This window comes from Lithobates pipiens, unplaced genomic scaffold (genome assembly GCF_037356315.1).
Source record: "Lithobates pipiens isolate NorthernLeopardFrog02 unplaced genomic scaffold, aLitPip1_a1.2 Scaffold_44, whole genome shotgun sequence".
Lineage (NCBI taxonomy): Eukaryota > Metazoa > Chordata > Amphibia > Anura > Ranidae > Lithobates > Lithobates pipiens.
In genome coordinates, this window is record NW_027507870.1 from 1,037,069 (window position 1) to 1,061,925 (window position 24,857).

Consider the following 24,857-nt stretch of genomic DNA (forward strand, 5'->3'; position numbering starts at 1 on the left):
GCACACTGAAGAGCCGGGCTGCTGCTTTCACACAGAGCCCTGGGTTCTGGGTCTTCAGCAGGCCAACGCGTTTCTGCACATTGCTGCAATCAACAGTGGTCATGTTCTCTTAGCAGCATTGGTGATTGGAGCACTGCTTATTTGAACCTCAGTGCAAAGTATTTCAAGAAAGGTGTGCTGATCCTGTGAATGAATGAATGACTTGTATAGTGCTACCTATATGAACTGAATTGCCTCATGGGCGCTTTTCTTGCCACTGGTGTCCATCTGCAGCTATTTATGTGGTCCTTTAACCTGTAGAGTCCCAACACACTTACAACACTGACATACACATATCATGGCCAATTTTTTTGGACAGGGTCTAATTGACTTACCAGCATGTCTTTGGGGTGTGGGAGGAAGCCCACGCAGGCGCAGGGAGAACATGCAAACTCCAGGCAGGTAGTGTCGTGGTTGGGATTTGAACCAGCAACCCTATTGCTGCTAGGTGAAAGTGCTAACCACTAAACCACTGTGCTGCTCTGTAGCAGGAGGTGGTCTTGCCCATTTCTGTCGGTATTTTAGGATTGGACTGTACGGAATTGGATCTATACCATAGGACAGTGTTTCTCAACTGGGGTACCGTGTTTGCTCCCCGGGGGCTGTTGTGAGCCTGGGACCCAGTTTTCTTTGTATTAGCATTGAAGAGTTGCCATGGTGGGCCAGCCACCAGCACCAAAACACCCAGGGACACTCTAGGACTGTGGTCTCCAAACTGTGGCCTTGGGGCTGAATGCGGTACTTTGGTTGCCTTTGTTCGGCCCTTGGGGCACTATTCCTTCCACTGACACCAACAATGAGGCACTATTCCTCCCACAGACACCAACAATGGGGCACTATTCTTCCCACTGATACCAATAATGGGGCATTATTCCTCCCACTGACACCAATGATGGGGCAGTATTGATCTTTTATTGAAAAAGAATCAAGCGACCAATTTAATACAAAAGTAAAAAACAAAACCATAGTATAAAACAAACAGAAATCAAAGGAATACACATCCATGTTCAGACTATATACAATATACAGTGGTGTGAAAAAGTGTTTGCCCCCTTCCTCATTTCCTGTTCCTTTGCATGTTTGTCACACTTAAGTGTTTCGGAACATCAAACCAATTTAAACAATAGTCAAGGACAACACAAGTAAACACAAAATGCAATTTGTAAATGAAGGTGTTTATTATTAAAGGTGAAAAAAAATCCAAACCATCATGGCCCTGTGTGAAAAAGTGATTGCCCCCTAAACCTAATAACTGGTTGGGCCACCCTTAGCAGCAACAACTGCAACCAAGCGTTTGCGATAACGTGCAATGAGGCTTTTACAGCGTCCTGGAGGAATTTTGGCCCACTCATCTTTGCAGAATTGTCCTAATTCAGTTACATTAGAGGGTTTTCGAGCATGAACGGCCTTTTTAAGGTCATACCACAACATCTCAATAGGATTCAGGTCAGGACTTTGGCTAGGCCACTCCAAAGTCTTCATTTTGTTTTTCTTCAGCCATTCGGTGGTGGACTTGCTGGTGTGTTTAGGATCATTGTCCTGCTGCAGAACCCAAGTTCATTTCAGCTTGAGTACACGAACAGATGGTCGGACATTCTCCTTCAGGATCTCTTGGTAGACAGCAGAATTCATAGTTCCTTTTATCACGGCAAGTCTTCCAGGTCCTGAAGCAGCAAAACAGCCCCAGACCATCACACTACCACCACCATATTTTACTGTTGGTATAATGTTCTTTTTATGAAATGCAGTGTTCCTTCTACGCCAGATATACTTGGACACACACCTTCCAAAGAGTTCCACTTTTGTCTCATCGGTCCACAGAATGTTGTCCCAAAAGTCTTGGGGATCATCAAGATGTGTTGTGGAGAAATTGAGATGAGCTTTGATGTTCTTTTTGCTCAGCAGTGGTTTTCTCCTTGGAACTCTGCCATGCAGGCCATTTTTGCCCAGTCTTTTCCTGATGGTGGAGGCATGAACGCTGACCTTAACTGAGGCAAGTGAGGCCTGCAGTTCCTTGGACGTTGTTGTGGGGTCTTTTGTGACCTCTTGGATGAGTCGTCGCTGCGCTCTTGGGGTAATTTTGGGCGGCCGGCCACTCCTGGGAAGGTTCACCACTGTTCCATGTCTTCGCAATTTGTAGATAATGGCTCTCACTGTGGTTCGCTGGATTCCCAAAGCTTTGGAAATGGCTTTATAACCCTTTCCAGACTGATAGATCTCAATTACTTTCTTTCTCAATTGTTCCTGAATTTCTTTGGGTCTCGGCATGATGTGTAGCTTTTAAGGATCTTCTGGTGGACCTTACTGTGTCAAGCAGCTCCTATTTAAGTGATGCCTTGATTGTGAACAGGTGTGGCAATAATCAGGCCTGGGTGTGGCTAGAGAAATTGAACTCAGGTGTGGACAACCACAGTTATAGTATGTTTTAACAAGGGGGGCAATCACTTTTTCACACAGGGCCATGATGGTTTGGATTTTTTTTCACCTTTAATAATAAACACCTTCATTTACAAATTGCATTTTGTGTTTACTTGTGTTGTCCTTGACTATTGTTTAAATTGGTTTGATGTTCTGAAACTCTTAAGTGTGACAAACATGCAAAGGAACAGGAAATGAGGAAGGGGGCAAACACTTTTTCACACCACTGTATACATAGTCCATTACCAAAACATGCTTAGAAAACTATTTACATAAAGCAGCAGAGAGGTCCTAAGAGGCACAACCCATCACCTATGTATGCAGCCATTTATCAAACATTAATCATACATTATAAAATCTAGGGTGACAAGAGACAGACAGCCACACCTGGGAAAGAGACTCTTGGCAGTCAGGGAGGCTTGAAACCCCTCCACGCCTTCAACCAAGCCCCCTGACTCCGCTTGTCTCTCTCAAGCATCTGAATCTTCTCCACCTCATGCAGAATGTCATACACCACCACCTCAACAGGAAGGATTGTATGCCGAATGCTGACCTGACACCGTGCGTTCCAGGTGAAATAACGGACTACTAGGCTAACTAGAAAAAGTGTATCCAAACAAAAAACCCCACCAGTATTGAATGCTCCGTACACCCACTCAGCATAACCCAGCCTGGAGAGGAAAGGGACACCTGTTTGTACACTTCTATGTTAAAGGGGCAATGAAGCAGAAAATGGTCCATAGTCTCCTCCTCACCTGCACACTCCTCCCGAGGACAGCTACAATCCACCCCACTGCGGAATTTCAAATTGCCCCGACCATAGAGTCTCCCATGGAAGCACAACAAGGCCAGATCCCTAAATTTAGGGCGTACTCTGTGCAAATTAATCAGTCTTAACCCTGCCCTCAAAACTGGGCCTGGGCAATAGCTTAAGGCCAGTGGGTCATGAAAGACTTCACTCAAGACTCGACTCATAAGGACTTTCCTCGGAACCGATCTGAGATCTTCAGCCGACAATCACCACTGCCGCAGTAACTTCAGGCACGGAGCAACATAGACTGGTAGCTGACCACGATGACCCCTGAGATTCTTCACTTGGCCACCTTCTTCCCAAAGTCGTAGAAAAGGCCTAAACCAAGATCTAAATATGCCTTCCCATCCAGGAGGTTCCACTGCAAGCATATTACCAATACATTTGAGAAAAAGGGGTGAAAAGAACTGGGTTGACCATACCCAAGCCACCCTCCCTCCTGGATATATAGGTAACATTCCTCTTGATGAGGTTCAGTCTGTTCCCCCACAGCATCTGAAAGAACACACTGCTGACCCTGGCATAGAGAGACACTGGCAAGATGCAGATAGATGCTGACATACAAGAAGATCGGACTCAGGTAAGTCTTAATCAGATCAACCCTTTCCCTCATAGATAACTTCCATCTCTTCCAGCTGACCACCTTAGTATTGGCAATTTCCAGTCTGCCTTCCCAGTTTTTGAGGCTATAATCGCTGGGGCCAAATTCAATGCCTAGAATCTTAATTCTTTCCTGGGGCACTGGAAAGGGGTCTGGTAGATCAAACCCCTCACCTTCCCTTCCCATCCAGAAAACTTCACTCTATCCTGATTGATCTTGGAATCTGATGCTTCAGAATACTGTGATGTCAGAGAGATCACCTCCTCTGCTTCATCCGCCCCAATCACAATCACCAACACGTCGTCCGCATAGGCCACGACCCTCAATGGCGGCTCACCTGGGAGCCCCACTGGCACCCCACACAACATGCTTCTCTCTAGCCTCCTGATAAAGGGGTCAATTGCAAACACATAAAGCAGGGGACTCAGAGGACAACCCTGGCGCACCCCGAAGCCAACCTCAAAGGACTGCCCAACCCAACCATTAACAAGAGGAAAATTTTCTGCCCCCTTATACAAGACTTTTAACCAATCAACAAAACCACCCGGCAGACTGTACTTACTAAGCAGCAACTACAGGTACTCATGGTTAACACGATCAAAAGCCTTTGCCTGATCCAATGTCAGCAAATACTTTTCCCAGTACGTCCCTTTAAATTTGCAGACGTGTGGTCACGCGCTCCGTGAGTGTGAACTCGATATCCGCGGGGATACCCGCAATCGTCTCACGGAGAGGAATAACGGGGAAATGCTGATGTAAACAAGGCCTAGTGACAGGACACTGATCACAGCTCCCTGTAATTGGTGATCAGTGTCGTGTCACATGTAGCCCCTCCCCCCCCACAGTTAGTATCACTCCCTAGGAGACACTTAACCCCTTCATCGCCCCCAGTGGTTAACCCCTTCAATGGCAGTCACATTCACACAGTAATCAATGCATTTTTAATCGCACTGATCATTGTATAAATGTGAATGGTCCCAATATAGCACCAAAAGTGTCCGATGTGTCTGCCATAATGTCGCAGTCAAAATAAAAAAATAAATAAAAAATAAATTGCTGATCGCCGCCATTACTAGTAAAAAAATAGTATTAATAAAAATGCCATAAAACTATCCCCTATTTTGTAGACGCTATAACTTTTGCGCAAACCAATCAATAAATGCTTATTGTATTTTTATTTATTTTTTTACCAAAAATATGTAGAACAATAAGTATCGGCCTAAGCTGAGGAAAAAAGGTGTTTTTTTAAATATATTTTTTGGGGATATTTATTATAACAAAAAATAATGCTTTATTTTTCAAAATTGTCGTTCTTTTTTTGTTTATAGTGTAAAAAATAAAAACCACAGAGATGATCAAATACCACCAAAATAAAGCTCTATTTGTGTATGTGTGTGGAGGGGGGAGGCGGGGAAAGGCATCAATTTTGTTTGGGAGCCACGTCACACAATTGCCAGTTATAGCGACGCAGTGCCGAATTGCAAAAAAAGCGTTCTGGTCTTTGGCCAGAAAAATGGTCCGGGGCTGAAGTGGTTAAGTCTATTTTTTTACTAAAAATTTGCATTTACTAAACTGTTGCTCTGAAATCAGGTGGCATAAAAAATTGGAACTACCATTATTATATTCTCTTGGGTCTCTGCTTTCAGAAAATATAAAATTGTTTGGGGGGGGGGGGGGGGGTTATGTAATCTTCAATAATCTAATTCAGATTTTTTAATTTCCCTCAATATTTTGGAGAACATTGGCAACTTCCTTTAGCTATCTTAGACCTCTTCTTGTGCCAAAAAAAGGCTCCTCATTAGTTTCATTATTTTATTGTTTGAAAAAAAGAGATGGCCAAAAAAAAAAATAGAAAATGTAAAGAGAACACAAATACCTATCAAACACATATAAAAAATAAGCACATTTATATTTAAAGCAAATTTTGCCTTTAAAATTTGAAATTTTCCACTGAAGGCTCCATCCACACTTGTGAATGGGGCCGTGTGCCACCACCCTTGTGCTGGTTCCTGGTGATTGGCTGCAGGGGGAAGTCCCAATGAAATAAATGGGAGTCTCCAAGCTCCTCCAGCTAATCGTGGCCACTCACATGTAAATCGCTTATCACAAGTAAGAATGGGGCCTTAGTGATACCAATGACGGGTTTAATCCAGATTTTGGTTGCTTTACTCACCTTTACAGGTTCCAATGTTGGTCCACTCTTTGCTGGTTTGTGGTTCCATACACGTCATTGTGAAAGATTCCGGATCATATCCCGGCTTACACCATACTTCCGCCGTGTCGTATTTTTCATAATACTCCTTATCTTCGGAGATACGTTCCATGTTTTCAACGGTTGGCCTGCGACATTGAGCTGTGGAATGAGATGATTGAAGAATGTCGTTATCATATGTCACAGCACCTCCGATCGCCACCCTGAGCGCCCGCGCTTGTTATCCTGATGGATGGCATATGACGCCCAGTCAGGATAACTGAACCACGGCCCGGCCGTCATTCTGCTATAGGCCAGACGGGAAGTGGTTAAGGTGGGACAACGTGCAAAATAAATGTGACACCAAAGACACATATCATAGATGCTGTTGGTAAGCTCGTGTTTTGTACACTTTGTGGTAGAGCACTTATATGAGGAGTATCTGACGCACCTTTAAGACCAGGAGTACGGTGATTGGAGCTTTCTTTAGCAAGATTTTGGATTTTTTTTGGAGTTTCCAATATTTATTAATAATTCAAATAAATAAAAAAAATTTCACCTTTGGACTCTCAAGTATATTTGGATTGTTTTTTTATCCTTTGTTCACATGCAATTATCACATACAGTGGAACCTTGGATTTACGAGCATAATCCGTTCCAGGAGAATGCTTGTAATCCAAAACACTCGCATATCAAGGCGAGTTTCCCCAATAGAAGTCAATGGAAACAAAGATAATTTGTTCAGCATTGACTTCTATTGCATGCAATACCTCATGTAGCTAGAGGTGGGGGGGCGCCGGAGAGTCTCGGAAATACATGGGGACAGCTCAGCTGAACTCAGAAAGCCTTGGAAACATTCGGAAATGGAGTACTTCCGAGTGTTTCCGATCGGTGCTGAACCGTTTCCGAGTGTCACCAGCACCCCCACACCCTTGGCCAAATGCAGCACTGCACACCCCATTAGCTTGAATTCTGCTCATTTTGCAAGGCAACACTCGCAAACTGAGTCTGAATTTAAAAAAATACGTTGCTCGTCTTTCAAAACGCTCGTTAACCACGTTACTCATTAACCAAGGTTCCACTGTATGTGTTAGTGCCTTGCTTTTCATTGGTTCACCATAGTATTAACCAAATATGGCCATGATGTCACCACTTCCCCTGTCCCTTCCCTTATATTGATGACCGCTTAGAGAGCCGTCATTTAAGTGGTCATCGTCGCGTTTAGGGCATTGGGTTTTTTCTTTTGGTGATGTCATTCAGCGTCATGGATAAGGATCTATGTGGCTGGCGGGTGTGATTTATGATGACATGGCTGGGAGTCTCCAGCAGGGATGAGCCGAACACCCCCCTGGTTCAGTTCGCAGCAGAACATGCGAACAGGCAAATAATTTGGCAGAACGCACAAACACCGCTAAAGTCTACGGGACACAAACATGAATAATCAAAAGTGCTAATTTTAAAGGCTTATCTGCAAGTCATTGTCATAAAAATTGTTTGGGGACCCGGGTCCTGTCCCAGGGGACATTTATCAATGCAAAAACAAAAGATTTTGGGGGGACTCCTATGCCTTTTTTTTCCTAATTTGGCACAGGGTTCCCCTTAATTTCCATATCAGACCCGAAGGGCCTGGTAATGGACTGGGGGAGAATCCCATGCCGTTTTTTTCAATGAGTTTTATCTATATTGCCGAGACCCCACAATTTATTACAGCCGTGATCAGTTTTAAATGACATTTTTTCCTTTAGAAATGTCATTTTGTGCAGGGACTGTTCTAAACACGGGAAACATGCACCACTTTACAGGCATACTATAGAAACCCCCCAGGTACGAACTTTAAAGGAATATTTAATTTTTATTGTTTCACTTTAAGCATTAAAAAAAATCACTGCCCCAAAAAAACGGTCGTTTTTTGATACATGTCCCCTGGGGCAGGACCCGGGTCCCCAAACACTTTTTATGACAATAATTTGCATATAAGCCTTTTAAAATGAACACTTTTGATTTTTCATGCAATTGTCCAATAGACTTTAACGGTGTTGCGGCAGCTTTCGAATTTGCCGTGAACACCGCATATTGTTCGCTGTTCGGCGAACAGGGAACACCCGACGTGCGAGTCGAACTTACGTGCTCATCCCTAGTCCCCAGTATGTAAGCAAAGAATCGGGAATAGGGGGTAACATGATTAGCTAAATATGGCCACATGGGCATGTTTGAACAATGTTGTCACCAATACCCCCGGGGCCTTCATTTATTTTGCCAATGACAGCCCCGGAAGCTGTCATTCAACAAGTGGTCGTCATCACGTTCGGGCCATCGGGTTTTCTTTTTTCATTGTCATTGACAAGGATCTACATCGCTGGATGGCATGATATATGATAACGAGTAGTGATGGACGGACTTCCGACGGAACGTTCGCGGCGGGCCCCATTGACTTCAATGGGAGGCGAACTTCGCAAACCTACAGGTCAAATTTGCAGCCACAAAATAATTATTAGCTGTGCAAACATAGTCCCACCACATGGCCAATGACATAACACATGTATGAGGTGAATCTGGGATCGACAACTACAAGCATTCTTTTTTTATATGTGAAATTGTTGTGACAATTCAGGACTGTGGAGCGCATGAAGGCAATGGAGGAGAGGGAAGGTCAGGGACCAGGGTAGGCAAAGAAGAGGGTGCAGGAGATGATCACCAGCAGCGTGACATACAGCAATGACACCTGCACCGTGATAGAGTCATCTGACACCAGCACCGTGATAGAGAGCACTGACATCAGCAGCGTGACATACAGCAATGACACCTGCACCGTGATATACAGCACTGACAGCAGCACCGTGATAGAGAGCACTGACATCAGCACTGTGATATACATCATTGACACCTGCACCGTAAGCAGCCCCAGGAGGAAGTCAGCATAGCACAGGGATGGTGTGAGCCCCTCATAATAAGCAGCCCCAGGAGGATGTCAGCATAGCACAGGGATGGTGTGAGCCCCTCATAATAAGCAGCCCCAGGAGGATGTCAGCATAGCACAGGGATAGTGTGAGCCCCTCATAATAAGCAGCCCCAGGAGGATGTCAGCATAGCACAGGGATGGTGTGAGCCCCTCATAATAAGCAGGCCCAGGAGGAAGTCAGCACAGCACAGGGATGGTGTGAGACCCTCATAATAAGTAGCCCCAGTAGAAATATGACCCACCCCTGTATACCACCCCTGCGGAAGGGCCTGCCTCTTCCTCTGCCTGTCATTTTTTAAATGACCCTGTGACAAAACTCTCAGTCCCTATACCGATGAAGGACTGCTGCAGTATAGGGCAGCGGTCAGCAGTAGTGCACCTCAACCCTATGTATTGTGGACCGATACCAGTCCTTATAGAATAGCAGACTGTACCTCACTCAACCCTATGTACTGTAGTACCCTATACCTTACCAGTCCTTATAGAATGGCAGACTGTACCTCACTCAACCCTATGTACTGTAGCACCCTAGACAGACCAAGTTACCAGTCCTGATAAAGAGCTTTGTGGAACAAGTGAGTTGTGAATGATTAGCAGACTGCAGCAGAAGGGCAGCAGTCAAGTATAATATTCTTTCTATATTTGGAAGAAAGAATATTATACGTGTACAAGCCTATTACCATACCACTGATACCAGTCCTGAAAAGAACCTTTGTGGAACTAATAGTAACAGCTACTGATTAAACTGACCCTCACTGCCTGACACACTGCTTCCTGCATTTTCCTATATAAACTGGCAAAACAGAGGCTGCTGGAACAATAACTGGTCACTGGAATAGCTATTTTGTGGACCTGATAGTAACAGCTAATGATGATGACTAATCTGGCTGTCCCTACAACAGCAGACACAGCGTTCTGTCCCTTTCTCTAAACTAACAAAAGACACTCAGGCTGCTGCAACAATCAGTAGCACAGCAAACCTATATACACCTAACACCTATACCAGTCCTGAAAAGAACTTTTGTGTACCAAATAGCTAGTGGTTTGGGTCACTGTAATCTCTCCCTGCTCCGCACAGCAACCTCTCCCTATAGTGACAGAAGAAAGAATGTAAAAAGGCAGCCGGATCGGGTGTATTTATAAGTTAGGGGGAATGTCCAAGTGTCCATGTGCTGTAATGTCTCAATTGGCTGTCCTGTACCCCATGATGTATGTGTCATCAGGTCAAAGTTCTTTTACACAGTAAAAACACGCAAGTCCGCCGGGCGAACAGCGCCAATAGTCCGCCGAACGGGCGGACCGCAAACAGCCGAAATTCGCTGCGAAACGACCGCCGGGCGAACTGTTCGGCCATCCCTAATAACGAGATTAATTTTGGGGGATTTTTCATTCTGTCTTGTCTGTGTGTCCACTGGTAAGCCCCACGACAAGCCTAGAGGTGGGTGCAGTGTAAACACACCAAGTACAGTTGGAATTGAAGAAACTTCTTTTGAATGAAAGGCTCAAAGATACACCAGCCCAGCAGAAAGGCTCCTGGCAGGGAACACTCACAGTTCTGTGCAAAATGTAGAGCGAAGAAGGTTCTGATGCACCGACACCATCGGTCTCCGAGGGTGGAATGTGGCCTGGCCAGTCTGAGCCCAATGGGGAAGGATTCCTAGGAAGGATAGTGTGTCACTATCCTGTCCCTACTCGTCCGGAACCTTTACCTACCGCCTGGACTTTTATTCTCAGAAAATAGGTGCAGGAACTCAACCACACCGTGTCTGCACCCGCCATGCACCCCGGGCACCTGCATCTCCCTTGTTCCCATTCTGCACTCAGTGGGAGCTGCTCAGGAGGTAAGATCTGTGGGAGCCATTGGGAGACAAGCTATCACTGATAAACACAGAAGCCAAACTCCTGTGTTTACAAGTGATAGTTGTGAGCAGGGAGCAGAGAGCCCGATTCAGAGGTGGTGAAACAGAGTTCCACCAAGTTCCAGCTGAAAAAAAGCCCTGCCTACCGCTATTCACTTTCCCTGACAGACGGTATGACAGACATAGCCGGGACAGAGGCTTTTGGAGAGAACTGAATGCCAGCCTCTTGCATTCCGATTATGGGCCATGGATTTTAAGGAAACAATATTCTTTGCGAGGTGTATGCCTGGGGACCCTTGAAGTAATGTTACTTTGGATTCAAGTCCATGTCCCCCCAAAACACACAGACTCTGGGAACCCTGTATATGCCATATTATAGTGATGGCTTCATAATGCTGAGGCTCATAGAAGGTGCTGATGTTATCAACTCCAGCCACCTGTCTGTCTGTTGTCTGCTAGAATGTGTTTATTGTAAATAAGTCTAGTATGGCATCTAATGCCACGTACACACGTAGCCGACTATCCGGCGGACTTAGTCTGACGGACTTCCCGCCAGACTGTCCACCGGACTTTCCGAACTAGCTACTTGCCCACACACGGCACTTTTTCAGCGGACTAATACGGCGTACTAAGTCCGTCGGACTATCCGCCGTACTTTTGAAATGAACGGACTCGTCCACACACGCGGAGGAAAGCCAGCTCATTTTGAGCACGTCTCCAGGTAGCCGGGGCCAGCGAAGGGGGTGTCGCTGGCCCCGTCACCTGGTATGGACTTAAAGGGGAATCCCTACGCCGAAAAATCGGTGTGGGGGTCCCCCCCTAGGTCCACATCAGACCCTTGTCTGAGCACGCTACCCGGCCGGCCAGGAAAGGGGGTGGGGACGAGGGAGCGCCCCCCCTCCTGAGCCGTACCAGGCCGCGTGCCCTCAACATGGGGGGTGCCTTGGGAAGGGGGGGACCGCGCGGCCCCCCCACCCCAAAGCACCTTGTCCCCATGTTGATGAGGACAAGGGCCTCTTCCCGACAACCCTGGCCTTTGGTTGTCGGGGTCTGCGGGAGGGGGGCTTATCGGAATCCGGGAGCCCCCCACCCTATGTGAATGAGTATGGGGTACAATGTACCCCTACCTATTCACCTGTGAAAAAAAGTAAAAAAAACACAACACACAAGGGTTAAAATAGTTTATTGCACAGCTCTTCTGTCCGTCTTCGGGGGTCTTCTCGCCGGACTCCTCCGCTATCTTCTGCTAGCTCTTTTACTATCTGAGGAGCCCGGCATTCTTCTTCGCCGCCGCCGCCCTCTTCTTCCGACTTCGGGGGTCTTGCTGGGACTGTGACATCATAATGGGCGGGGACATCATCCGGTGATGTCCCTATATAAGTCGCCGTGTGCCGTGTCCCTGCCATTGTGAGGGGAGGCAGCAACGAGGCAACATCTGAAGAGAAGAACAGAAGAACAGAAGACAGCGACAGCGGCGACAGAAGACCGGGCCACCGCCTGTAAAAGAGCTAAAAGAAGGTGCGGTGGCCCGGCAAGAAGAACCGAAGAGGGGGACAAGACCCCTGAAGAGGGGGACAAGACCCCCGAAGTCGGAAGAAGAGGGCGGTGGCGGCGAAGAAGAAAGCCGGGAAGAAGAAAGCCGGGCTCCTCCGCTAGCAAAAGAGCTAGCAGAAGATAGCGGAGGAGTCCGGCGAGAAGACCCCCGAAGACGGACAGAAGACCCCCAGAGCTGTGCAATAAACTATTTTAACCCTTGTGTGTTGTGTTTATTTTTTACTTTTTTTTTTTACAGGTGAATGGGTAGGGATACGTTGTACCCCATACTCATTCACATAGGGTGGGGGGCCGGTATCTGGGAGCCCCCTTATTAAAGGGGGCTCCCGGATTCCGATAAGCCCCCCGCCCGCAGACCTCGACAACCAACGGCCAGGGTTGTCTGGAAGAGGCCCTTGTCCTCATCAACATGGGGACAAGGTGCTTTGGGGTGGGGGGGCCGCGAGGTCCCCCTTTCCCCAAGGCACCCCTCCATGTTGAGGGCACACGGCCTGGTACGGCTCAGGAGGGGGGGCACTCGCTCGTCCCCACCCCCTTTCCTGGCCGGCCGGGTAGCGTGCTCAGATAAGGGTCTAATGTGGACCTGGGGGGGGACCCCCACGCCGATTTTTCAGCGTAGGGGTTCCCCTTTAAGTCCATACCAGGTGACGGGGCCAGCGATGCCTCCTTCACTGGCCCCGGCTACCCGGAGACGTGCTCAAAATGAGCGGACTTTTCTCCGGGCGGGAAAAGTCTGTTTATTTCAAAAGAACGGCGGACAGATTGGAGTGCAAAAATACTTTCTAAGTCCGCTGGGCTTTTGGTTAAAAAAAGTCCGCCGGAGCCTACACACGGAGGGATTGACTTGAGTCCGCCGGACTTTTCCACTGGATTGTTTGATCAGGTGTACGAGGCATTAGAGTCATTGTTGTTTGTGTTAATTAACTCTGCTATTGTGTGAAGAAGTTCTGTGTTGATTTGTGATAATGTTGATGGTGTCTTCTGAGCTACAAGATTGCAAGTCTGGCCTAAAGGTCATGTCTCTGAGTCACCTAGGCTGTCTAAAGGGATTAGTTAATTAGCTCATGTTAACTAGGTTTCTGGTCACAGGTGTATTTTCAGAGTAACATGAGCAGGAGGTATGCACCTCATCTTTTACAGTATATAAGACTTATATTCTTTTCAATAAAGTCAGATTCCTGCTTGACCCTCAACACAGAGCCTCGTCTCGTACTTGGGGGAGAGTTATTCGTATGTGTTTCTTGTTCGGCTGATTGGAGTGTTTGGTAGCTGCCTTTGTGTTTGGGAATGGAATGTCCTAAACGGCTCTAACCCCTTTCATACTCGGGGTGTTGTTACAGACGGGTAACCTGTCCCTACCGTGTCCACTTGCACGCCCAATCTGGGAGCGAGAGTCTTAAATAGACTCTGCCTGACCCAAGATGGCCACTAGTCAGATGGAGTGGCAACATCCAAATGGATCGATTCCCCAGTGACCCAGGAAACCATAGAGGAATATGTTCCTCTTGACTTCCTTTACCCTCTACAGTGCCGCTGCAGTTGAGTGCCACCTGCAATGGAGAAAAGAGACTGCACCTGCCTACAAGCACATGACAAAAAAAATATGTTGAACATGTTGTTGTTGTGCTGTTGTACTCACGCAGACAGGTAACAGTGGATGGCATCCACTCCTTGGGGTCTCCGGGGCTGAAACACATCATTGTGTCCGATGACGGGTAATATCCGGATTTACAGTGCACTTTTATACCTTCATATGAATCATAAAACTCCTTGTCTTCTGAGAACCTCTCCACGTGTTCTATGGTCGGCTTTTTACACTGAGCTGTAGAATAAGATAAAGGAGATATTACATGCAGAGCGAGAATTACTGTAGATTACTTTTCCAAAGTCCCCTGTGCTGAGGGAATGGTATATCTACAGTCTACTGTGGAACTAGAATAAATTTGAATGCAAAAGAAAAGAATAGAAAAAAAAAAGAACAAAATTAAAAAAAAAATTGAATAGAATAAAATAAAAAGAATATAACCTTTTTCGAAATTCGAATTTCAAATAGAATAAATTCAGATTTGAATAGCACAGAAACTAAAATAATAGAATAGAACAATAGAAACCCATAGAATAGACTAGAAAGAAACAATATAACTGTTTTCCGAAAATTTTAATTGAATAAATCTGAATAGGATATATTAGAAAAGAAGAGTACAAGAAATAAAAGAATAGAATAGAAAAAAAACAATAGAATAGAAAATAACCATCCTCCAAAATTTTTTGGGGATTATGAATGAAATTTCGATTTGAATTTGAATGGCATTCGATTCCAATGCAATTCGAATGGTATTTGTTTTGAATTTGAATGCAATTCGAATGGATTCCTACAAAATGAATTCAAAAATGTAATTAAATAAATTAAACAAATTAAACTAAATACATTTATTTGAATTCCGAATCTAAACAATTTATTTTCGTTCTCCACATGTCTAGTTTAACCACTTGCTGCCCGCCATATAGCAGAATGACGGCGGCAAAGTGGTTGTGATATCCTGGCTGGACGTCATATGACGTGATCAGGATAACAAGCCGGCGCAACAATCGGGAGGTGCTGTGTGTCAGTCTGACGCACCACAACCCTGATCGTGGTCTGACAGAGGCTTCTTACCACGTGATCAGCTGTGACCAATCACAGCTGATCATCGCGTGAACCAGAAAGTGCCAGTAAATGTCTCTCCTCGGTTCACACTGACAGGGAGAGCCGATCGGCGGCTCTCCCTGTCCGAGGGGAGGGGGGGGGTCTGTGCTGATTATCAGCACAGTCCCTATCAAAAGGTGCCCATCAGCTGCCAATCAGTGCCCAAAATCTGCCAGCCTGCCCCATAATAAACCCCTGTCAGTGCACTGCCCTCAACAGTGCCAATTAGTGCCCCATCAGTAATGCCTGTCTGTGACCCATCAAAGTGCCACTCAGTAATGCCTGTCATTAGCTCCCCATCAGTGCCGCCTATCAGTGCTGCCCATCAGCGCCCATAATTTTTTTTTCAACCTCTCCAGCCCCAGAAGATTTTATCCCCTTCCTGACCAGAGCATCTTTTTGCGATTCGGCACTGCGTCGCTTTAACTGACAATTGCGCGGTCCTGCAACGTTGGACCAAAACAAAATTGACGTCTTTTTTTTCCCACAAATAGTGATTTCTTTCGGTGGTGTTTGATCACCTCTGCGATTTTTATTTTTTGCGGTATAAACAAAAAAAAGAGCGACAATTTAGAAAAAATTTAAATTTTTTTTGCCAAAATAAATATCCCCAAAAAATATTTAAAAAAAAAAAACGTTTTTTTCCCTCAGTTTAGGCCAATACTTATTCTACATATTTTTGGAATAAACAATAAGCGTATGTTAAATGGTTTGCGCAAAAGTTATAGTGTCTACAAAATAGAGGATAGATTTATGGCATTTTTATTATACATTTTTTTTTTTTTTACTGGTAATGGCGGCGATCTGTGATTTTTATCAGGACATTATGGCGGACACATCGGACACTTTTGACACATTTTTGGAACCATTGACAATTATACAGCGATCAGAGCTATAAAATTGCACTGATTACTATAAAAGTATAATTGGCAGTGAAGGGGTTAACACCAGGGGGGGGGGGGCGATCAATGGGGTTAAATGTGTTCCCTCAGTGTGTGTTCTAACTGAAGGGGGGGAGGGGACTGTGTAGGGGAGATGACGGATCACTGCTCATACTCTGCATGAACAGATGATCTGTCTGTTCTCCCCTCGGAGAACCAGAAACTGGTATGTGGTTAACATACATACTTTTTAATAACAATTTTCTGGTGAATAAATTGATGTCTTGGATTGTTTCAAGTTTGTCTATACTTTTACTTGGAGAAAATGATAGCCCCCAATGAGAGCACTCGTGTCTTCTCCTCTGGTGACTGGTGGGATGACAGGTTGATGATGGTTGGTCCCCCTTCTGTACGGTCTTCACTATATAAGGTTCTATTCCCGTGTATGTGTGAGTTTGTGTCTGGTTTGTGTTCTGCTTCTCTAAAAAATAAAAAATAAATAAAAAGTATCCTTCTGTATTTTGGGGGCGGTGCCCACATCTTTTTTCATTTCTTCTCATTGGATCTATTTGGATTTTTTTTTTTACAAATAACGTGTTTTTTTATTTGAGAAGAGTATATGTTTACAAGTTATTGACATTGGTGCTACAATCATTAAGCACAAACAAAAATGAAGAAGATAACATACACTGGGGAACATATGTGGTTCTATTGTCATTGCACAAACACAAAAGTCCTATCTATAATCGTGCGTATTCCAACTCCCTGGGTACAGTATAAGGAGAAGTTATTCGTCTTGCGGTGCATCCAAAGTAGGGAAGATTATTCTGCTATCTCATTGCATGTGGAGGCAGTGTCTAACCAAGTGTCCCAAATCTTCCCATGTTTGGTCAGGAGCCCCTATCGGCGTAGAGTTCTTTTCATAGTTTCATAGTTAGTAAGGTTGAATAAAGACACCAGTCCATCCTGAGTGTCTACAATTGTCCCTATCCCTATACATTGCACACTCACATTGGTCCCGACTCCCTACCCTAAATGAGCCCACAATCCAAGGTCCCCGTTCATATACTAGGGCTAATTTTGGACAGAAGCCAATTAACCTACCTGCATGTCTTTGGAGTGTGGGAGGAAACCGGAGTACCCGGAGGAAACCCACGCAGGCACAGGGAGAACATGCAAACTCCAGGCAGGTAGTGTCGTGGTTGGGATTTGAACCAGCCTTCTTACTGCTAACCACTACACCACTGTGCTGCTACACCTCTGTTACCCTATAAGAAAGGGCGGCACCACTGTGCCGCCCTTTCTTATAGGGTGAAACACCATTGACTGCCGATATCCACTCTTGAAGGGTTGGTGGTAGTGCCCTGAACCATTTATGTGCTATGAGCAGTCTAGCTGTGAATAGTGTTTCTTGTAGAAATATATAATGAAATTTGTCCGAGTCTGGTTCTGGGAACACTCCCAGTAGGCATTGCTTGGGGCATAACGTAAGGGGGGGAACCCCATCTTGTCATGTATAAATTTCACTATGTGGGGACCGGTAGTCTTGTATTATTGGGCAAGACCAGATGATATGGAAGAGGTTGCTGGTGGAGCTACCGCATCTGGGCTGTGGTCAGTTCTGTACTTAGCTAGGTGTAGGGTGGTCAGGTAAGACCTGTGTATGATATATAGTTGTGTGAGGCGGTCCGATAGGTTGGGAGAGACCTTTTTGCATGTATCCAATGCTTCCTCCCATTCATCATTCTCCCTCCCCCCCGCTTCCCCAGCCCAACAGTCTTTTAATCGATAGGCAAGAGTCATAGTGGTTGGGCGAAGGAGAGAGTTATAAAATATTGAGATTACTTTTGGAGAGTCTGGCCCAGTTATTACGTCTAGAATGTCCAACTGTTCCAGGTTGGGAGGAGTGTCTCGAAAATTGGGTCTGTATGGCGTGGCGGAGCGAGCTGGAGGTAACGAAAGTGCGTGGAGATAGGAAGGCCAAAATCATCTTTGAGTTTCTGAAACAACTTGAGGATATTGCCACAAAATATATCTGTTAGGCTCGTCACACCCCTTTTAATCCAAAGATTATGGTCTGGTATCTGTAGCAGTTCTTTTAAGCCTGGGTTGTCCCACAAGGGTGTGTCTGCGAGTGCGTGGGGGGGATCTATTTGGATTCTTAGTGTCTATTGTGTCTCCTCCACCCATTCTAGTGCCATGATTTTGCCCACCACCTTTACCACCAAGTGATGATTCTTTCTGATGGGTCTCAACTGTACCTTTCTTCTCGGCTTGTTCCTCTTCCACTTCTCCATAGCGTCTCTGAAAAGGACCCTTTCTCCTCCGAAATGGACGCCCTATGTATGAAGAAAATGATGAAGAGGAAGTAGAGAGTGAGTCAGATAGGTAATTCATATTATTATTTTTTTCTTTTGAAATTTTTTTTTATTTTTTTGTAGTTTTCATAGCCATACAAAAACAGAAAACACATACACATTTAAGAACAGCCTGACAACCAGGCGACACTTTACAAACAAGTCCTCCCCACGAGGCCAACAGTACAGATCCAAGGCTAATATACAGCAGTGATATCAGGAATTCCACTACATCTTTAGCCCAAAATTAAAATGTTATAATATTGACTACCAATTCTGATAACAGTTCTATAGGCATAAAGAACAAACCATGGAGATAGTACATAAGTACCTAACCCAAATTAAGGGACTATACATAGTCCCAAAATATCAAACTCTACATACAGTATATACAATATGGCAACTACCAGGAGCCATTATAGCATACCAACTTGTCCAGACCCTATAGATACACTATTCGTCCACCCACCCAACACTTACTCAATATATATTGGGTATTCCCATACTAGTAAATATGGCTTTATAGAAGGGAAGGGCTTTATTTATACAGTATCTCACAGAAGTGAGTACACCCCTCACATTTTCTTCTATCTTTTCATGTGACAACACTGAAGAAATGATACTTGTTTACAATGTAAAGTAGTGAGTGTACAGATTGTATAACAGTGTAAATTTACCGTCCCCTCAAAATAACTCAACACACAGCCATTAATGTCTAAACTACTGGCAACAAAAGTGAGTAAAGCCCTAAGTGAAAATGTCCAAATTGGGCCCAATTAGCCATTTTTCCTCCCCAGTGTCATCTGACTCGTTAGTGTTACAAGGTGTCAGGTGTGAATGGGGAGCAGGTGTGTTAAATTTGGTGTCATCGCTCTCACCTCTCTCATACTGGTCACTGGAAGTTCAACATGGCACCCCGTGGCAAAGAACTCTCTGAGGATCTGAAAAAAAAGAATTGTTGCTCTACATAAAGATGGCCTAGGCCAGTGATGGCGAACCTTGGCACCCCAGATGTTTTGGAACTACATTTCCCATGATGCTCATGCACTCTACAGTGTAGTTGAGCATCATGGGAAATGTAGTTCCAAAACATCTGGGGTGCCAAGGTTCGCCATCACTGGCCTAGGCTATAAGAAGATTGCCAAGACCCTGAAACTGAGCTGCAGCACGGAGGCCAAGACCACTCAGAACAGGCCTCGCCATGGTCGACCAAAGAAGTTGAGGTCACGTGCTCAGCGTCATATCCAGAGGTTGTCTTTGGGAAATAGACGTATGAGTGCTGCCAGCATTGCTGCAGAGGTTGTAGGGGTGGGGGGGGGTCAGCCTGTCAGTGCTCAGACCATACGCTGCACACTGCATCAAATTGGTCTGCATGGCTGTCATCCCAGAAGGAAGCCTCTTCTAAAGATGGTGCACAAGAAAGCCCGCAAACTGTTTGCTGAAGACAAGCAGACTAAGGACATGGATTACTGGAACCATGTCCTGTGGTCTTATGAGACCAAGATAAACATATTTGGTGTGAGATGGTGACAAGCGTGTGTGGCGGCAACCAGGTGAGGAGGACAAAGACAAGTGTGTCTTGCCTACAGTCAGACATGGTGGTGGGGGTGTCATGGTCTGGAGCTGCATGAGTGCTGCCGGCACTGGGGGGCTACAGATCATTGAGGGAACCATGAATGCCAACATGTACTGTGACATACTGAAGCAGAGCATGATCCCCTCCCTTCAGGGACTGGACCGCTGGGCAGTATTCCAACATGATAACCACCCCAAACACACCTCCAAGATGACCACTGCCTTTGCAAATAAGCTGAGGGTAAAAGGTGAGGGACTGGCCAAGCATATCTCCAAACCTAAACCCTATTGATCATCTGTGGGGCATCCTCAAACATAAGATGGAGGAGCACAAGGTCCCCGATACCCACCAGCTCCGTGATGTGGTCATGGAGGAGTGGAAGAGGACTCCAGTGACAATCTGTGAAGCTCTGGTGACCTCCATGCCCAAGAGGGTTAAGGCAGTGCTGGAAAATAATGGTGGCCACACAAAATATTGACACTTTTGGCCCAATTTGGACATTTTCACTTAGGGGTGTACTGACTTTTGTTGGCAGCGGTTTAGACATTAATGGCTGTGTGTTGAATTATTTTGAGGGGACAGGAAATTGACACTGTTATACAAGCTGTACACTCACTACTTTACATTGTAGACAAGTGTCATTTCTTCAGTGTTGTCACATGAAAAGATAGAAGAAAAGATTTACAGAAATGTGAGGGGTGTACTCACTTTTGCGAGATACTGTAAGTGCCTTCCAGGCCGGAGCAGCAGGATATGTTGGCTTTTTCCAAGAGAGAACTATCATCTTTCTCAGCATAGTAGAATAGCAATGCCAAAAGGGTACATGTTACTCACTTAGGTGCCAGTCTAGCCAATCTGGCTGGAGTGAGGTATATTCAACGCAGGAATTTGTATCGGATAAGATGGTCTCTAGCCAAAACCAAATCTGGAAAAATGAATTTCCCTAAGATCTTCCCAGTCACCCCCATATAACTGAGGGAATACCCCCTCCCAAGCTGCTCTGCCAGGTGAAAGGACCCTGCTGATATCCATAAACAGTTGCTTATAAATGTTGGACAAAGCCTTGTCTAAAGAATGGTCTCGAAGTCAGGCCCCATAGTACCAATCTCTTGTAGTGTGATTGGAGCCGTACCAAACTGAGAATTATATGCATGGCAACGTTGCATCATTGCTGGTAGTCAGGGTCGTCTTTAATATTGATTGGACCCTGGGCAAAAAACTTTTCTTGGGCCCCCCCCCATACAGTTTTGCTCTCCACCTGCTCTGACATACAATAAATAGCAGCCAGACTCAAAATCAGTTTACTGAATCAGATCAGGCAGCTATTGCAATTGGTTTACAGAGTTTACAGTATCATTACCACTCACTGACTGGTTGCTAGAGGTTACAGCACACATTATGACTCACTGATTAGTTGCTAGAGGTTACAGCACATGATTTCTGCTTGTTGATTGGTTGCTAGAGATTACTGTGGATATGACCTCAGGGGGGCATGATATACATATCAATGCGGCTGGCTGCCCCTATTTACATATGAATGCCGGTAATTTACATGTAAACACAGGGTTTGCAGGTGAGTCATCTGTACGCAACAATAGGGCAGAGCTGGGCAGCATTAGTAGCAGCACTTCACACTGAGATATTGGGACACAGCACAGGACTAAAACCTCAAGGGATGAGGGAATTTAAACTGGGATAGTTGGCAAGTATGAGGCAGCAGCTTTGGGCCCCACAACAATGACAGGGCCCATGGCAACTGCCCCTTTTGCCCTGCCTTAAAAACGGCCCTGCTGGTAGTATCTCTAATCTGCTGTTTCCTTATTTGAAACGTTTGTCCGCTATTCCACTGATATTCTCTACCTTCACTGAAAGATCTTTTATCCTTCCAGTACTTTTTCTATTTTTTTTTCTGGAGAATTTCTTTACTATGAATTTCCAAATGTTCTTTCACACTTTTTTCAAGTTCATTATATTGCTCACAGGTCTTCAATGGGGCCAGTTGAACAAATAGAGAAACCAATGTCCCGATCAAGGTTTATTAGTTGTCGTTGATATTCCTCCTCATCACATTTCTAGAGCATTCAACTTTTTTTTGCATTGATCCATGTCCCCTGGGGCAGGACCCGGGTCCCCAAACACTTTTTAGGACAGTAACTTGCAAATTAGCCTTTAAAATTAGCACTTTAGATTTCTCCCATAGACTTGTATAGGGTGTTCCGGCTTATCGAATTTGGCGCGAACACCCCAAATTGTTCACTGTTCGCTGAACAGGCAATGTTCGACTCGAACTCAAAGCTCATCCCTATATAGGAAGCACAACTGTGCAAAAAAAAAAAAAAAAAACACACCACACAAGATTGGTTAAACCCACAAGTGCTTTTTTTTACCACTACTATTCCTTTATATTGGCTTTTGGAATGTACAAATGCTGCAATTTAGAAATCAGATGAAAGGTTTTAGCACTGGGAAACACTTTTTGATCGTGTGACATTGGGGGATGTCTAGCTCAGTGATATAGGAGTTTTAAGTGAGTTCACAGCCAACAGGAACTAAGGTTTTTAAGGGCATGGTAGCTCACTTTTATTGAAAGTAACAAAAAGATGAAAAGTTCACACAAGCGTTTGGTTTCCCCCACACAGGGGTTCTTCTCCCAAAACAACAACTGAAAAATGCCAGTCCACCTGGCTCTTAAGGCTCGCTCAGCCTTGGGCGCAGTTCCTTGCTGCACAGGCCCACACTGGGCCTCTAGGAAGGGGTTCTCCTGACACTCCAGACTTCCACACTCTTCCAAGACTCACGGTCCCCTCTGGTCCCCAAGACTCTCTTCTTCATTTATCTCAGCTATGGTCTCCCCGACTCCCTCAGCTGGCCCAACTCTCTCAGCCCACTGACCTGGAACCTCTCCCACATGGAGGGCCATCTCAAGGATGTTGCCTGGGTTCTTAAACGGTAGCGCACCTCCCTCCAAGCTGCAGCAACTGCTCCAACACCAACTCCCCTAAGCTATGCTCAGATCTGCGTTATAACGGGTGTGTGCACCTGGACACACACACACAACCTGCAGATCTTCTGGAAAACCTGGACACAAGACTGAAGACTCCATCCCTCCCAATGCTCTTTGAAGTCTTCCCGTTTCCAGCCCCAATCCAGACTTACAAAATCCAGAGAAGACTTAAAGCATAGCTCACCAGTCTTCTGCTGGAACTTCTCAAACTGCTTCTTTGAGAGTCCTGTGTACATTTTACACAAATTTTCACCAAGAGAGGGGCTCTCACTCTCACAATAGATAAAAGGTACATTTCCAGGGGCGGACTGACCATTGGGCCACTTGGGCACTGCCCGAGGGCCCCCTACCACTAGGGGGCCCCATCAGGGTTGTCAGTCTCAATAAAACCAGAGACAGTATGTAAAAATTAGAGTTTTTTTTTTTACATCTGTCTCTGAAATGTCCCTTACCGACATCCTTTTGGTCTAAAAATCCCACCTCTTTAGTACCTTCTCAGCCAATAGAAACATGTCTGTGTATACTGTGTGATTGTATACTGTGTGTGTGTGTGTGCGTATATACTGTGTGGCCCCATAATCTCTGATTACCTGGGGGCCTCATAATCTTCTATTGCCCGGGGGCCCCATGAGTTGTCAGTCCGCCCCTGTATACAACTATATAAATCAGACCAAAATGAGGGACAAATGAGGAGGAATGAGGGACATTGCTCCAAATCAGGGACAGTCCCAACAAATCAGGGACAGTCCCAACAAATCAGGGACAGTTGGGAGCCATGCTATAAAATGTATAAGATAAACAAGAAAACATCCTGAATATATAAAGAATTGGGAGCTCAGCCTATAATAATAATGAGAATATCATCTTACCTCGAGTCGTTTCAGAGGTTTCGTCGGCCCCCAGTCCATAGAGGAGACAGGCGGTGATCAGCAGATAGGACCATAGTGTAGACATGGCAGACGGACCTCCAGCTACAGTCAGTGTGCTCAGTGCTCAGTCTTATCATTGTTTATATATCCTGTGCAGAGGAAATTCCGAGAGTACGTTAAACCGCACATCTTAGGAAATCATTCTTCCTGTTTTGTAACAAAACCAGAAGTTTGTCTCCTGGCTTCGGGTCAGCTCTTGCCTCAGAGTTCCCAACAAAGGGACATACAGAATGTACTGTATTTGTGTGTACATACAGGATATACATATGCTGTGTGAAAAAAATATATATTACCAAAAGTATTGGGACACCTGCCTTTACATACAAATGAAATTTGGTGACACCCCAGTCTTAGTCCGTAAGGTGCACTATTGAGTTGGCCCACCCTTTGCAGCTATAACAGCTTCAACTCTTCTGGGAAGGCCGTCCACAAGGTTTAGGAGATGTGTCTATGGGAATGGTTGACCATTCTTCCAGAAGAGCATTCGTGAGGTCAGGCACTGTTGTTGGAAGAGAAGGCCTGGCTCACAGTCTCAGCTCTAATTCATCCCAAAGGTGTTCAATCGGGTTGAGGTCAGTTCCTTCACCCCAAACCCAGTCCCACAGACCGGTTACAAACGACCCGCAGGCAGGGCCAATCCTAGGTTGGTGTCAACGGCTGGGAGCTTTCTCTCTCTGTCTCCTCTCCCCCGCATGCTGCTGCAGCCCAGCGCTCACAACACAGGAGAGCAGAGCGGAGGGAGGATCCGCCCATCGCCCCGCCCACCTGTTCTGTCTAGAGATGACCCCATCGAATAGTACCTGGGCTGAAGGGCGCATGCGCAACACTTGCGTCGTACGCAATATCAAAACAGCTGATTTTACCATCAGCTGTTGTGAAGGCGAGGCGGCGCAGGCGCACATTTTTTTGTTTTTATGTCAGATTGTGCCCTGCACTCCCTTGCGTTCCCATGGCGAGTTCATGTCCATGATGGGCAGATTTCTACAGGTTGT

The 24,857-nt window shown here is 45.5% G+C and overlaps 1 protein-coding gene across 2 annotated transcripts in view; it reads right to left on the bottom strand.

Annotated features, from left to right (window-relative positions):
• LOC143956874 (receptor-type tyrosine-protein phosphatase kappa-like) overlaps positions 1–23,953 on the bottom strand; it is a 54,822-nt gene extending 30,869 nt beyond the window's left edge. For both annotated transcript variants that reach the window (XM_077467040.1, XM_077467039.1), the window contains exons 1-4: positions 23,806–23,953; positions 18,261–18,338; positions 14,072–14,254; positions 6,043–6,222 (exon numbers count right to left, since the gene is read on the bottom strand). In XM_077467040.1, coding sequence (XP_077323166.1) covers positions 6,043–6,222; positions 14,072–14,254; positions 18,261–18,338; positions 23,806–23,890 — 526 coding nt within the window. In that variant the 5' untranslated portion in view covers positions 23,891–23,953. The remainder of the gene's footprint in view (positions 1–6,042; positions 6,223–14,071; positions 14,255–18,260; positions 18,339–23,805) is intronic.
• Positions 23,954–24,857: the final 904 nt, after the last annotated feature.